Below are 14517 nucleotides of genomic sequence, written 5' to 3' on the forward strand. Positions count from 1 at the left end.
AACACATGCGGGTTTGGCGTCCTTTTAAAGTTGGTACAAATAATTCATGTGCATTTTGTACGCCATAGATATTCCCATTTGTTTTTGCATTTAATCCTTCTTGGTTAAATCATTACAAGCAACCACAATTTATTTATTGAAACCAGATATATAACAGTCAATCTCTCAGATAATCTAATATAACTTATAATTATTAATTAATTACTAACATATTTTATATTTATGTAATCATAATGATTTATTTAACTCCGTTATGTTTAATTTTACAGTGAATTGACCTATTATCAAATTTTAAAATAAGAATATTGCATGGTCAATGATGTAAGATTTTTTTATATTTTAGGAGGATGCCAGTGCAGTATTTGTTTTCTCTCTTTTGCCTACGTTCAACATAGACAAAACACATTTACACAGAATCATTTTTGCTATGTTTTTAAGTAATTTTAGAGCAAAATCTTCTATTACAAAAATATAGAGAATAATATTTTTGAGAGAATGAATATCGATATTATATTTTATTGTTATTTGATTTTGTATTCAACTTTCAAAATAAACAAGAAAAATGATGTAAATTTAAATGATATTTAAATTGTTTTGAGACAATATTTAGACAAATCAATGTCATCCCTCAAAAAAATTATTTTCTAACTTTTTGTAAGGGGTGATTTTACTCAAAGATAACTTAAAAATATTGAAAAAATCATTATGCGTAAATGTGATATATCTATGTTGAGCGTCGGCCAGAGAGAAAACAAAATAGTGCACTGACTTCCTCTTAATTTTAAAGCAAATTTTAAGCATTTTTAAATTGTTAATTGTTTGTAAATTTTAAAATGCTCATAATTCTTTTTTAAATTTAAATATAAAAAAATCCTGCCATTGGCCATATAATACTCTTATTTCTAAATTTGTTAATAGGCCGCTCACTGTAAATTAAACATAATAAATTAATAAGTTAAATAAAATTATTCAGAATGTACATCTTCTTAATGATAGAAATAATTACAAATTTAACTTAAGAGTTATGAGTGATCAGTGTTTTTAGATATAAGATGATTAACACAATCATTTACAGAAAATGTTCAGATTAGGTATAATTCTTACCGTAGATGGGTCTTCAAGCGAATCTTCAAGTTCTGCCCTACGTAGAAACACATTTCCTCGACTGATACGCCATAACATACGCTCAAAACCAGGTACTCGTTCTCGGGGCACGACTCCGGCAACAAACCTAATGTGAAAATAACAGTGGCGATAAATATATTGTATTTAAATAATTTCAGAATTGATGTTTATTGTTTAATATTTCAGTCCAAAAAAATATTTATTTTTTTATTGGAAAAAAGTTAGTCATCTTTGGCAAAATTTGGGATAAGGATAAAATAGTAAATTTTACATTCAAAAGAATTTGTTTTTACTCTGTTTTTTTTTTAAATGTCAGAATGAATATTTATATACAATGTGTTCACAATAAGAGGTACCACTTTCAATACACGCATGCACTATACAACATACTTTTTTTTAAATGGTAACACCAACTTTTCTTACATATTCGGATAGAGAATTTTTTTTTCTAATTTCAAAATTGGCATATGTATTTAAACGATAAAATTTAATATTTATGAGTAATTTGTTTTTGATGAAATTTATTTTTACTTATTAGTATCTAATATTGTTAAATAGCTATTTGCACATCACAGATAAGATAGTAAAAATAACTTTATCAAATATGAAGGCATTTGCCAGTAATTAAGATAATAAAATATCCTGTTTGTTATACATTTATTTTACAAATAAATATAAATAAATTATTTTCACTGACTAGTAATAATTGTCTTAATAATTTCAAACTAGTCATGTGACAATTGCTATTCATGTAACATCGTGCTTTTTTTTATTCTGGTTAGGTATCACATCTTTTTCTGAAAAAATTGTTATTGCTTTAATACACTGTTTTACATAAAAGAAATTCGTTGAAATGAATAACAGTGAAAAAGTTGAACTTATTCTAATTTTCAGCGAATGTAATCATAATTCTCGATAAGCAGTTCGGGTGTACGTAGATCGGTATCCAGATAGGTTTCATCCATATCATAATTATGTTCATAGACTTTTACGTGAATTAAATGAAAACGTTAAATTTCCTAACAATCAAAATAGACAACAGCAGCCTAGACCAAATAATTTTGATGAAGACACTGAATTGCAGGTAATGGCCAACATACGTGCTTATCCACAATCATCAATAAGACATGTATCTCGAAAAATTAGTATATCAGTTGGTGCAATACATACAATTTTGAAAAAAAACTCCATTTCAATACAAGGTAATCAAACTGAAATTTTTAGTGGTACCTCTTACTGCGAACACACTGTATATAAATATTCACTCTGATTATTTTAAAAAAAAGAGTAAAAAAGAATTTTTTTGAACGTAAAATTTACTATTTTATGTGTTAGTAAGATGTGTAGCTCTGTTAGTTTAAACTTAGAATGAATTGATCCACTCTAAATTTTAAACTAACAGAGTTACACGTGTTTTGCCGAACGTAAAACTTGTTTATTGCTTATTGACCGTTCCTAACCTAAACTTATTAATGAAGTATTCAATTTAGACAAGATAATTTTGATAAAATAATAACAATGATAAATATAATTCGGCTCACCAAAGTTTATTGGCACTTTATTTGTAAAAATTAAGAAACAATTTGATTGTTGAACTTTGAAATTATTTTTCTTCAATAAGAAATTAGTAAAATTGTGTTTTAGATTATGAAGAGAAGAAAAAATGAAATTTACTACTTACCCAAGACGGCCCCGAGTGACTTGGGACTGACTATTTAGTGCTTCGTCGCTGATTAAAGCCTTTGTCAGAGAATCTGTGCCTGATGCGCTAGCACCGTCTTGCTGTTGAAAAGAGAAACTCTAAAGGACAAATAAGAAAAGAAAATCTATGTCTACTTCAAACACTAATGTATCAAATCTATATGCTAATAAAAATTTAATTAAAACTAAATTAAGCAGTTTAAATGCTGTTTAAAATAAATTCATTGAAATAAAATAAGTACAACGATTATTATATAATATGACAATAGATTATTAGAACAAACTAAAAAACAATGAATAAAACTGTGTTCAATTCAAATTTGGTACACAAAATATTTTTGATGTTAAAATATAAGCAAAATATAAGCATTTTCAATTATTTAAACTATATGTTTTCTAACAGCTTTAAAATAAATCAAGACCTAATAACATGCAATAAAGCTAAACTCAAAATTACTTACGTCTAAGAAATCCATATCAAGCTCAATGGATGAACAAGAAAAAAACAACAGTTAGAGACATTTGAGAAAAAATATTTTATCTTATTTGGTATTATATAGACATATTTTTATAGCAGGAATTTAATTTTATATCAGTTTAACTATTTATAAATAAAATAAAATTTTATTTCATATTATTTTTCACTTAGGTTCTATAAAACAAAATAATATAGACTTTTCAAAAACAAAAAAATTATATTGTTTTAATAATTTCTGAAAATTCACACTTTCTCTAACATAACATAATGTTTTGACAATACATTTGTAATGTGTTTGAATATTGAAATGAATTCAGTTACATAGATATGCATTTTTAAGCTATACCTAATATGTTGTTTTCAAAGTAACTATATAATAAAATTGTATGAAATTATTTTATTTATAAACTCTACTAATTTGTATAAATAGAAGTTCAGTAGTTTTTTAATATACAATAGAATGATGATAGATCGATTAAACATATTTGTTATAAACAGAGTTTGGATTTATATTCTGTTAAAATATATGAAATATGTTTATATGCAGCGAAAATTGATGAAATATTCTCAAAATATTTTAAGAAAAAATTCATTGATTGTTATATATTTCTTTAATTATAATTTAAAAATATAGAACTATAAGTAAAAAAATAAAACTATAGAAACTTTATTATTTATTATTTAGTTAAATTAAATATGCAATACATAAACATCCAAATTAATATTATATAATGTTTATAAAGGAATGTACAATAATATATTGTGTCAAATTTTCATAAATAATGTTAGAACTCTGTAAGTTTGGCTAGTATGGTGGTTTAATCACATTGTTTTATACAATATGCTTAGAAATAAACAGATGTTATATTAGAATTTTTCAGATCTGTTGATATATTGGTTGGCATTCTAAACTATTATAGTAATAATAATTATTGTAAAATTATAGATATGATGCGATGTTGTGTAGCTTAGGCTATTTCATTCTATTATTTTTAATATTGGTGAGAATATTAGTAAACAAATATTTATTTGGTAATAAATTATGATAAACAACAATTTATTTACTATAGGAAATTACAGAATTGGTGACTAAAAATTAAAATCAAGCTTAATAACTTGAAAATATTTCTCTAATATAAACCAATATAAAGCAGAAATTTCCTAAAATATTCTAAAGTATTCTCTTTGATCAAAATATGGACTAATATTAAAAAGAACTTTTGATAGATTTTACAGATTATGACAGGTAAACATTTTTAAACTTTTTCAAACAGCATAATATGCTTGTTAAAAATTAAAACCTGATTATATTTATACAGAATTAAATACATTCAGTTGTATAATGTAGTTCATTGTTGGCTAAATAATTATTATAAATTAACTTTTAGTAGAATTTATGGTAATGTTTGTGTACCAAATTTGACTATAAAACATACATAGGAAATACATCATGACATTTTATGTTTTTACAAATAATTCTTGAAATAATATAATTTTATACCTATGTCTATACTCTAGAGTGAATATAATTATACTCAATGTATAATATATTCTGGAATTCAATTATTTTATCATATTTTATGTAAAATATACATTTAAATTAATGAGATTACACTATATACTTAATTCCGTTGTAGGTGTTTATTTGTCACAATATTAATGTATATAACATCATAGCTTACTAAATGTAACTATTTTAAATAAAAAATAATGATTATAATAATTAATTGGCACCTGTCTAGTTTATAAAAATGTAAATTTAGTATGATTATGGATGTAATTGATTATAAAAGTATTTGGTTTAGAACTAACAATATAGTACACAAATGTAAAATTTAAAATTACAATAAAATTTAAAAAATAAACATTATATATTTATTATTAAAAATACTTAATTTTATATTATGTGATATTTTTTAATTATATAAAGAAATACATTAGATAAATTAATCATTTAATATAAATTAATCTTATTATACTTTAGTTGGAATCAAATAATTATAAGATTAATAGCTATAAAACTATAAAAATAATTACTCCAATAGCTTAATATTTATGACCACTAGGTTGAATTAGCTTTTAGTTTCTATATAACTCAACTTATAATATGCAACAGTGGCGTATATAGGGAGGTGGCCAAATGAGCTGCAGCCCCTCCCAAAATTACAGACTTAACTGTTAAATATATAATAGCTTCTAGGTGCTAGATCATTTATAATGATATAGTTGCTATATAGTTAGTTTAGCAACATTATGATGATATATAATAACATTATGTTGCTAATATAGTTAGTTGCTATACATATATTATAGCCCACCCTGAAAATTATTAATATATACGCTACTGATATGCATAAATAGATAACTTTTTTAAAATATAATTTTATAAGAATTAATATTATAATAGTTACCTCTTCAAAAAATGCATGAGTTTTTTCAAGAACATGTTTAAGTTCTGTGAGCTCAAGGTAGTTAGACTTTAGATTAACAGCATTATGGCTAAGCTCTAATATTTCGCTCTCTGTGCGTTCTAATTGTGACTAAAATAAAAAATATATTTATTCGTGTTATATTAATGTATCTACAACAAATAAAAATATGTTAACCTCTAGGTTAATAATTTCCCTCGGATTAGGAGCAAATGGGAAAACACTGCTTTCGGGTACAGGAACATGCACATGGTCTTTGTGCACTTCAGCTTGAATATAGCGCAATTTACGTTCTAGTTCATCACAACGTCGTACTTCACTGACAAATTTTCGCTGGAAGACGTTCATTTCGCTATTTAACTGTAAAATAAATTATAAATTCAAAATGATTTATAATTTATATCATCATTAAATTATAAAAAATACTAATACAATAAAGGGACTTACAATATATTGGTGGTTATAGTTTTAATTAAGTACAAAGTACAAACACATTTTTACGTACAAGATAGATAAATAACAAAAAACAAATTTTAAAGGATTGTCTAAAGTTTAAATTAATTATTGTTTACATAGTCAAGTACATAAGTACATTGTTGTGCATTACTTACATTATATAATTTACAAGACTTAAGTTTAAAAAAAAATATTGTTTTTACATTCTTAGGGTATTTAACGTTTAACAATTTAAATATTTTCAAACATTACTTTAATTTTTGTTTTTTATTGAATGTTATAAGTTTATAATACTGTAAATAAATTATAAATAATGATGATGATCTATTTTTATTTTTCGAATGGTAAACCATGCTGATGAAAAATTATGGAATTTGTAGAACTATTATAAACTAATAAATACAATAATGTCAATTATAACCTAAACTAGACTTATTATTAGGGTTAGGATGTTTATGATTTTTGCATATTTTTTCTTTTAGTCATGTACATTGCAGACCAAGTTATAAATTTGTTTTGTGCGACATAGAATCAGATACATTCAATTTTATTTTGCATATTTTTGCATATTTCGGGATTTTTATGAATAAATGCATATTTTGGAAAAAATTGTAAATAAATGCATATTTCGCCAAAAAATAACCTAAATACAATATAAACCTCAATAAAAACCCATAGGTAGGCACAGTCGGTTTCACATTTAACGAAAATGAGAAAATATGAAACCCGTAGTATATACGTAGGTACGATAAGTACTTTAGTTTTTAATTTCAAAATATCATATTTTTATATATTTGTATTTAAGTTTAAAGCTATAAAAAAAGTTGTAAATTAATTTAAAATACATTTTGGATTAGAAATAAAATTTTAAAATTGCATGTTTAATTTTTTTTAAGAGCATATTTTGATATTTATTGTGCATATTTGCATGCATTTTTTAGTGTTTTTAAGGCCATAAACATCCTAACCCTACTTATTATTAATTGTGTTTATGATTATAAAAAAATATATATATATATATATATAATGTCATAAACTCATATATATAAACTGTATATATAACTCATTATAAGGAAGAGAATGTGTTTAATAGATTATTATTTAGGAAAATTTTTTATAATTATATTAATATTTTGACTCTTAAGACATTTGAAATATTGAATACCACTTCTTTGTGGTATTGCCACTTGATAAGTATTAATTAATAACTAATCAACGAGTATTGACATTTATAAGTCTTATTTAACTTTAAAATGTGGTAACTAATAAAATTATAAAAAATGTATGACATTTAAGAAGCACCTAATCATAATTGTAATTCACTAATATTGTATAGATTATATTTCTTTAAAGTTATTTCTAGTTATTTCCAACTATATAACTATTTAATAATAAATAATAGTTGTTTATCTATATCTGTATTATACATATTTTGTAGAGCCGGTTTTATCAAAAAAAAAATAATAGCTTATGCTTAAAAACAAAATACACTTGTTGTTTGTTTATGGTTATTTTTTTATATCTTATGTCTTGTGTATTTTAATGTAATCAGATACAGGTATTACCTGCAAAATTATAATGCATTATATTTTATAAGTACCTATATTAAACCTATGTAAACAATATCTAGTGTATTTCAATTATATGCTTAGAAGTTATAAATAAATGTCATATGAACATAATTTTTTTCTTAATCGATTTAAACAGTAGCCAACTTTAACAGGTATAGTCATTAATATTAACACTTTTACACATAAATATAGAAAGTACACTTAGAGGAGACATTTTTTTTTCGATTTATGACATAAAAAAATAAGCTATAATATATGTAAATAAGTCCTTGAAAATGAACTAATGTATACAAACTAGTAAACATCATGCCATTAGATAGTCTTTTTAAGTACAAAAAAATTAATTATGTCTATCTAAAGTTTGAAGCAAAAAAAAAAAGAGATTAACATTAAGAAACATGTAAATATTTGTTGTGTGATGTCAATCAAATTGATTACAAGCCAAATGGAAGATAAATATTTATTAATGCTAAAAATCTTCATGACTTTTGGTCTAGTCAATTATAAAGGAATTTAAAAGAATAAAAATTGTATTTAAGTATGTACTTTATCAATAGAACATTCAATATAAATATAGAAATATGTTTAGTCAAGTTTCTTAAGTATAATAATATTAAACATTAAAATATAGACTAATGTAAAATGTATAATGTATTATTTTCATGAATAAAAATATAAATAAAAATGATAAACTAGCAATTATGAATAAACCAGAGAATTTAAATTGCTTAAATTTTAGCATTGAATACAAAATTAGTTATTCTTAATTTTAGTATTAACTCTTGACAAGGCTTTTTTTTTTAAATATATATAAATTTAAAATTTAAATCTGAAGTTACTTCATTAGATTACATATATAATACCTACCAATCCAATTATTCGAATACAAACTAAATAAAGAAATACATCAGATTGAAAAAAAAACCATAAATATATATTAATTTAACGCAGGAAAAAATATTATATCCAATCAAAAAATAATTCCATTTATAATACGGATCATCAAATTAGTACAAAATAAAATACAAAATTACTACAATAAAAATATAAATATAAAATATATGATAATATATCTATTTGTGCGTTGGTGTGACACAGTGGTTGGCCTCAGTCACAAACGTGTTCTGAGGTCAATCATCAGCCGGTGTCACCAGTTCCTATATGGGTGACCACCCGGGTTTTAGTAACAAATTTTTGGCACATATAAACGTATTCTATCTGACCATACCATCATCTACAGTTAAAAACTAACCTACTGAAGTACTGAATAACTTTCAGGCTAATGACCATTGATATTGAAGGTTTTATTCAATAAAATATAAATAATACTACATCTTTAGAAATATAGACACCACATTTTTAATTAAATTGTATGAGATAAGCTATATTATTAATTATATAATAATTTGAATTAATTATGACTCAAATTACAGAAGGAAGGCATATTATTTAAGAGCTTCAAATATATACTTATTAGTTATTCCTAAGAAAATGTGTAATTTTATACATTATTATTATTGATTACACTATACAACGTAAATAGCATGTAATTAGTAATAATAACTAATTGTTCACACTAATATATTATATTTTAATAGTAAAAAATGTTTCATTTGTAGCCTTAAAATATTCATAACTCGCTTTAAAGTTAAAATATGATAAAAAGTCTATGAGGTTGTCTAGATAATAATCTTAGCTTTAAATTTTATTAGAGGTCAATTCACTTAAAATTTTAAACTAACAGAGAAACACGTGTTCTGCTGAGCGTAAAAATTGCTATGTTACGCACTTGTAAGACGGAAACCACACATGCGGGTATCACGTCCTTTTTATACTACCTATTTAATCTTATTGTTAAATATAAGGGCGTTAATAAAAAAAATGATTTAAGTTAACTTTTAATTTTTCTTTATACTCAACAGATCTTTAAAAAGAATCTTATTCTATTATTTCTCATTACCACTAACTCGTTTAAGCAATTAAACATTTTTTTCAACTCAACGAGTAAATTAAAGAGTATTTATTTATATTTCAAAGTTATTTAAGAGGAATTTCACTACTAGATTTAATTTAAAACAAAATAACGTTATTTTTAATATTATGACAAAAACATACAAGTAACACAATACATTTTTAATAATTTAAATTTAATAGTCTTTAAATGTTTGGTCAAAACAATGTATATAAACATGTTTCATTAACTTACAAATACCTACGCAAAGTTTTGAAAATTCGGCAACATTGCATACAAATGTTTGATTAAAAATGTACGCAATCGTTTTCCTTAAAAATGTGAACGATTTCGTATGATCGATAAAAACTGTACAGAAACGCGTGGTACAGCGAAAAAGTATTACATATTTGATGTATTACAGAGTGATTACCTTGTTTGGTTGGTATTACAATACAATATAAGTGTTATTATATAATACATTTTTTAGTTTGAGCGTGGAGTAAAATAATATATTATCATATGATAATATATTAATATATATATATTATTATTTCATGTAACATATTCAAGTGAAAACATTTCATCATTATTCACAAATTCTGCAGTCGTTATTTATCAAACTTGTGCTACTTACGTCTCGAAATTGTACAACTCCTGCTTCACCCATTGTGGCCACAGATGCATAAGCGGCTTCTGGCTGTATGAAAAGCTGACATAAGGCCATTTCCTCACTCCTGAACATGGACCCCATTATCTGTCAATGCAAATAGTTTGTATATCATTAGTAAAAATGGCGCATTAAAATTGTATGGTTTCATTTTTCCTAAAATGTATATTAACTTTTACTACCTATATGAACATTTTAAAAACTTAATACATCTAACCATTTTATTTTTATATTTGTTATATTATGCATTTCTATAGTTTGGATTGAAACAAAAATACCAACACGGTTAAACACTGAATTAGTAAGTTAACTGAACGTAACTAAAATAAATTATATCAAAATTCATAATTAAAGACAACGAAATAAAAAAATGTTGCTTGCTACTACAAACAAACATCAAAGCCTGAAATTTCAAATACATAAAAAATGTATCATTTAAGTTTTTACCAATTTTAACACTTAAAATTATACTTCTTTAATAATTTATATAAGTTAATAGTACAATATATTATAACATTTATAACACACATTTATAAAATATTTCCAAATTAAAATGAAACATACAAATCTTACCATAAAGACATAATTAATAGTCTTAGAAGATTGTGAAAATGTGATTTTTTGAGTTCAACTGGACTCGGTTAGTTAGTATTCAAACACAGACTCGATTAATATTGCATTTCAATTACCTTAAAACAATCGGCATTCAATTGTTAATTTGTTCTAAAAGGTTTTATAGAAACTCAGTTCGTATGCAGCCTTTAAAACATCAAGTACAATAATTAATAATTAAGTACTATGATAAACCGTGTATTCACTATTACGAAACATTTAGTTTCTAGGTAAGATTGTATTTGATTAAATCAGACTTGTTTAATGGGCAATATACTATGCAAATTTTAAGGAAAATTTAAAAACTAAATTCATGATTAACGTTATATTCTAGAAACTTAGTGGATTGATAATTTTTGATTTTAAAATGAGTGTAATATTGTTTTATGTTTGTCAACATCAAGAGATATCAACAAATATTTCGAGGGTTGTTTCTGGTACCAAATTGGATCGAGTTGAAATCTAAAAATACATATGCACCATTTTAGTTTATAGTGTTTCCAAATTCAAATGTTTACGAAATTAGATAAGTATTCAAAATTTCAAACGAAAACAGCGGTTTTACATATTTATTTTGTTGTTGGTAGTTCAAGAAATAGTATTTTTTAAGTCTTTAAACTTTTCAATATTACAATTAAATACCTATAATATTTAATATTTACTAAACACAATGACATGGTTATTCAAGATATTTTACTTAAGAGAGGTATCTCATGAGCTATTTATCATATTTTAATTTTAAAGCGAGTTATGTGTATTTTAAAATTGAAAATTATTTGTATATCTTAAAATAATAAATAATCATAACTCGCTTTAAAATTAAAATATAATAAAAAGCCCATGAAATATCCTATATAATAATCTTACTTTTAATTTTTATAAAAGGTCAATTCACTCTAAATTTTAAACTAATGGAGCTAAACGTATACAATTTGCTATGTTACGCACTGTTAGACGGAGACAACACAAAATGCGGGTGTGGCATCCTCTTAATTGTTTGTTATTCATATAAGACTGTTATCTATTCAAACCGTTCCACGGTACGTCAATATTGAATTTTATAAGTTAATAACTGCTAGATAGTAATATAATATGAAATAATACGTGATTCGTTTTTGACAAACATTATTTCAACCATAAATATATTATGAAGTAGAAGCATCACAAAAAATATTTCAATAATTTACTATTGTATTCATTGTAGCCTGTAGCCACTAGCCAGTAGGTACCTCCAATACCGGACACTTAACACACAGCAGAATGGCTTGAGGGAGGTCTTAGATTCTGAACAGAGATGGTGGGTTTTACAATGATGTGTGTTGTTTTCGTATCTAAAAGACACTTTTTACAATAGAAAAATGCACCAATCTTCAAAAAAAATATCGAGGTAGTAAATTGTGTCTAACCTTATACTTTGGAGAGTTTTAAAGAATAAATTTATCACTACTTAAGAGGACTCCACACTTACATGTGTTGTTCGTTTTACAACATACTAAAAACTGCAGATTTGCGCGGGAAAGAATTGAGAATACTATAAAGCTCATAAGTCATAACTATAAAGAGGAGCACATTTACTATGAAAATTAGAAAGTAAGAACTGTGTGAAATTGTGAATAGATTCAAGGAATAAATAGGTTAAAATTAATTTAAATGTTTTGAAATTGTCATTGCATACTAACTAGTAACAGTAGTAACAACAGAAAAATCTATAATATAAGTAAAAGTGTTAAGTCTCCACACATAATGTTTTTGAATAACTAACATCGTTAAAAATTATCTTATTTTGTTCAAATTAAAACATAAAAAAGTTATACATTTTTTTATATATATATTTAGAGTTGATAAGACACTTTTATAGAATTTTCGTTATTTAGCTATAAAATGTCAACATTTTAATCATTTTAACAACAAAATAAATTGCAAATTTTCGAGAAATGTTTTTTAAATTAAAATTATTTTGATGAATAACAACATTTGAACTACCTAAATACTTATAAAAATATAAATTAATTTTATTATTTCTTAACTGCTATTATAATAATTTTTGTGCAACCTTGTATTAAATTTTCTAGCATTTATTAACCCAACGATTTTTTTTTTTTTAATTTATAGCAAAAAAAAAATAAAATTTAAAAACTCTATAAATAATTCAAAACGAGACAAAACATTAAAATAGTTTTATCGTGTGTAAAAAATGATAAATAAACATTTAGTAAAAATTTCAAGTACCTATCTGCGGTTAATAGAATTTTTGAATTACAACAAAATTAAAAGTCGTACCATCATGAGAATTTGTTAATTTACGGCGAATTTTTTCCTGGGCTATCAATAATAAAATCTCAGTAAAAAAATTATTCGACTTAGTATAAACTTATGCGGAATCTTGAATAAAGTTTTCAGGTTTTTGTTCAAGTGAAAAATGTGTTTATCGACGGTAATTAAAAAAAAAAATAATAATAATCTAAATTTGTCTAATTATATCTATAGATAGCTCACAAACAGTCAAAATATTTAAACAATTTATTCATGTATATAAAATGCCAGAGTGAACATTCGGTGAAAATGTCTTCCATTTTTGGAATTTTAGTCTTCTAATTGTTCTTAATTTTAGAGATACCAATAAACAAATCGATCTCTTTAAAATTGGTTTTGCGTGAAAATCTTAAGTTTTTCTGAACACTTATAAAAAGTACTGAGGATACTTTACTTTTGATCACCCAAAATGCCAACTAAATTTACTTTACCAATAAAAAAGATGCTAAAGCAGAAAACCAAAAAATTCGCTATCTAGTCAGCTATACTATCTGATAATAAGTAATTACTAATTACTATCTTAATTTGTTATATCATCTGAAAGGTCATTTTTACAGTAAAAACTGATAAATATACAAAGGTACACGTGTTTGGCAGACTATTTAACTATTATGAAGAGTTACGTATGTAACATTAAAGAGATAACCAGCATGTCATTAATGCTCCTATTATGATAAAATAAGTTAGATCAATGAAAATTAAAATCAAATCCTAATTTTCTTAAATGTATATATTACAGGGGTGGCCACAACGAGGCTCGCGAGCCGCATGCGGCTCTTAAAATAATTTCGTCAGGCTCTTGAACCAAACTTGTACTAAAATTAAAAGTAAATAAATGTTCCTTCATTTGTTTTAAAATGAAAAATATATCTTTAATTTATAAGCATTGCTTTACAATATGTGGCTCACCTTGAATTAACTTTATAAATTTGCGGCTCCCAAAGTTAAGGTTAGTGGCCACCCCTGGTATATAATAATTAATTATTCTTTCATAATTACTAAACTTAAACCGACAAACGTAGTAAATAATATAATTTTTACATTTTCGTTATGTTTTGTTAAGTGCAAGATAAACAAACAAGTTAATAAAGGCTATTTACTATTTATAGTTTCATAAAATAAATTAAAACAGCACAAATCAAATTTTTCGGCATTATTTCAATAGACATTTTCAGTTGAAAGTTGCAATTTGTTTGAATAACGTACATAAT

General features: G+C 24.2%; 1 protein-coding gene and 1 long non-coding RNA gene across 4 annotated transcripts in view; one reads left to right on the forward strand and one right to left on the reverse strand.

The window, feature by feature from the left end:
• The window catches only part of Vha100-2 (V-type ATPase subunit a family protein Vha100-2), a 47922-nt gene that overhangs the window by 11788 nt on the left and 21617 nt on the right, over positions 1-14517 (reverse strand). The window contains exons 2-7 of one of the 3 annotated variants that reach the window (XM_089219157.1): positions 10349-10468; positions 5911-6093; positions 5716-5844; positions 3288-3308; positions 2807-2907; positions 1105-1231 (exon numbers count right to left, since the gene is read on the reverse strand). In XM_089219157.1, coding sequence (XP_089075283.1) covers positions 1105-1231; positions 2807-2907; positions 3288-3308; positions 5716-5844; positions 5911-6093; positions 10349-10465 — 678 coding nt within the window. In that variant the 5' untranslated portion in view covers positions 10466-10468. Of the gene's footprint in view, positions 1-1104; positions 1232-2806; positions 2926-3287; positions 3309-5715; positions 5845-5910; positions 6094-10348; positions 10469-14517 lie in introns of all 3 variants that reach the window. The other 2 variants (XM_089219162.1, XM_089219161.1) reach the window with 2 other exon arrangements.
• LOC149058995 (uncharacterized) lies at positions 1764-3211 on the forward strand. The gene is made up of 2 exons (XR_016190200.1): positions 1764-2327; positions 2770-3211. It is a non-coding gene; the product is annotated as an uncharacterized LOC149058995 (long non-coding RNA).

The sequence above is a fragment of the Diuraphis noxia genome, unplaced genomic scaffold (assembly GCF_037042655.1).
Source record: "Diuraphis noxia isolate RWA-SAM2 unplaced genomic scaffold, SU_Dnox_SAM2 contig0002, whole genome shotgun sequence".
Lineage (NCBI taxonomy): Eukaryota > Metazoa > Arthropoda > Insecta > Hemiptera > Aphididae > Diuraphis > Diuraphis noxia.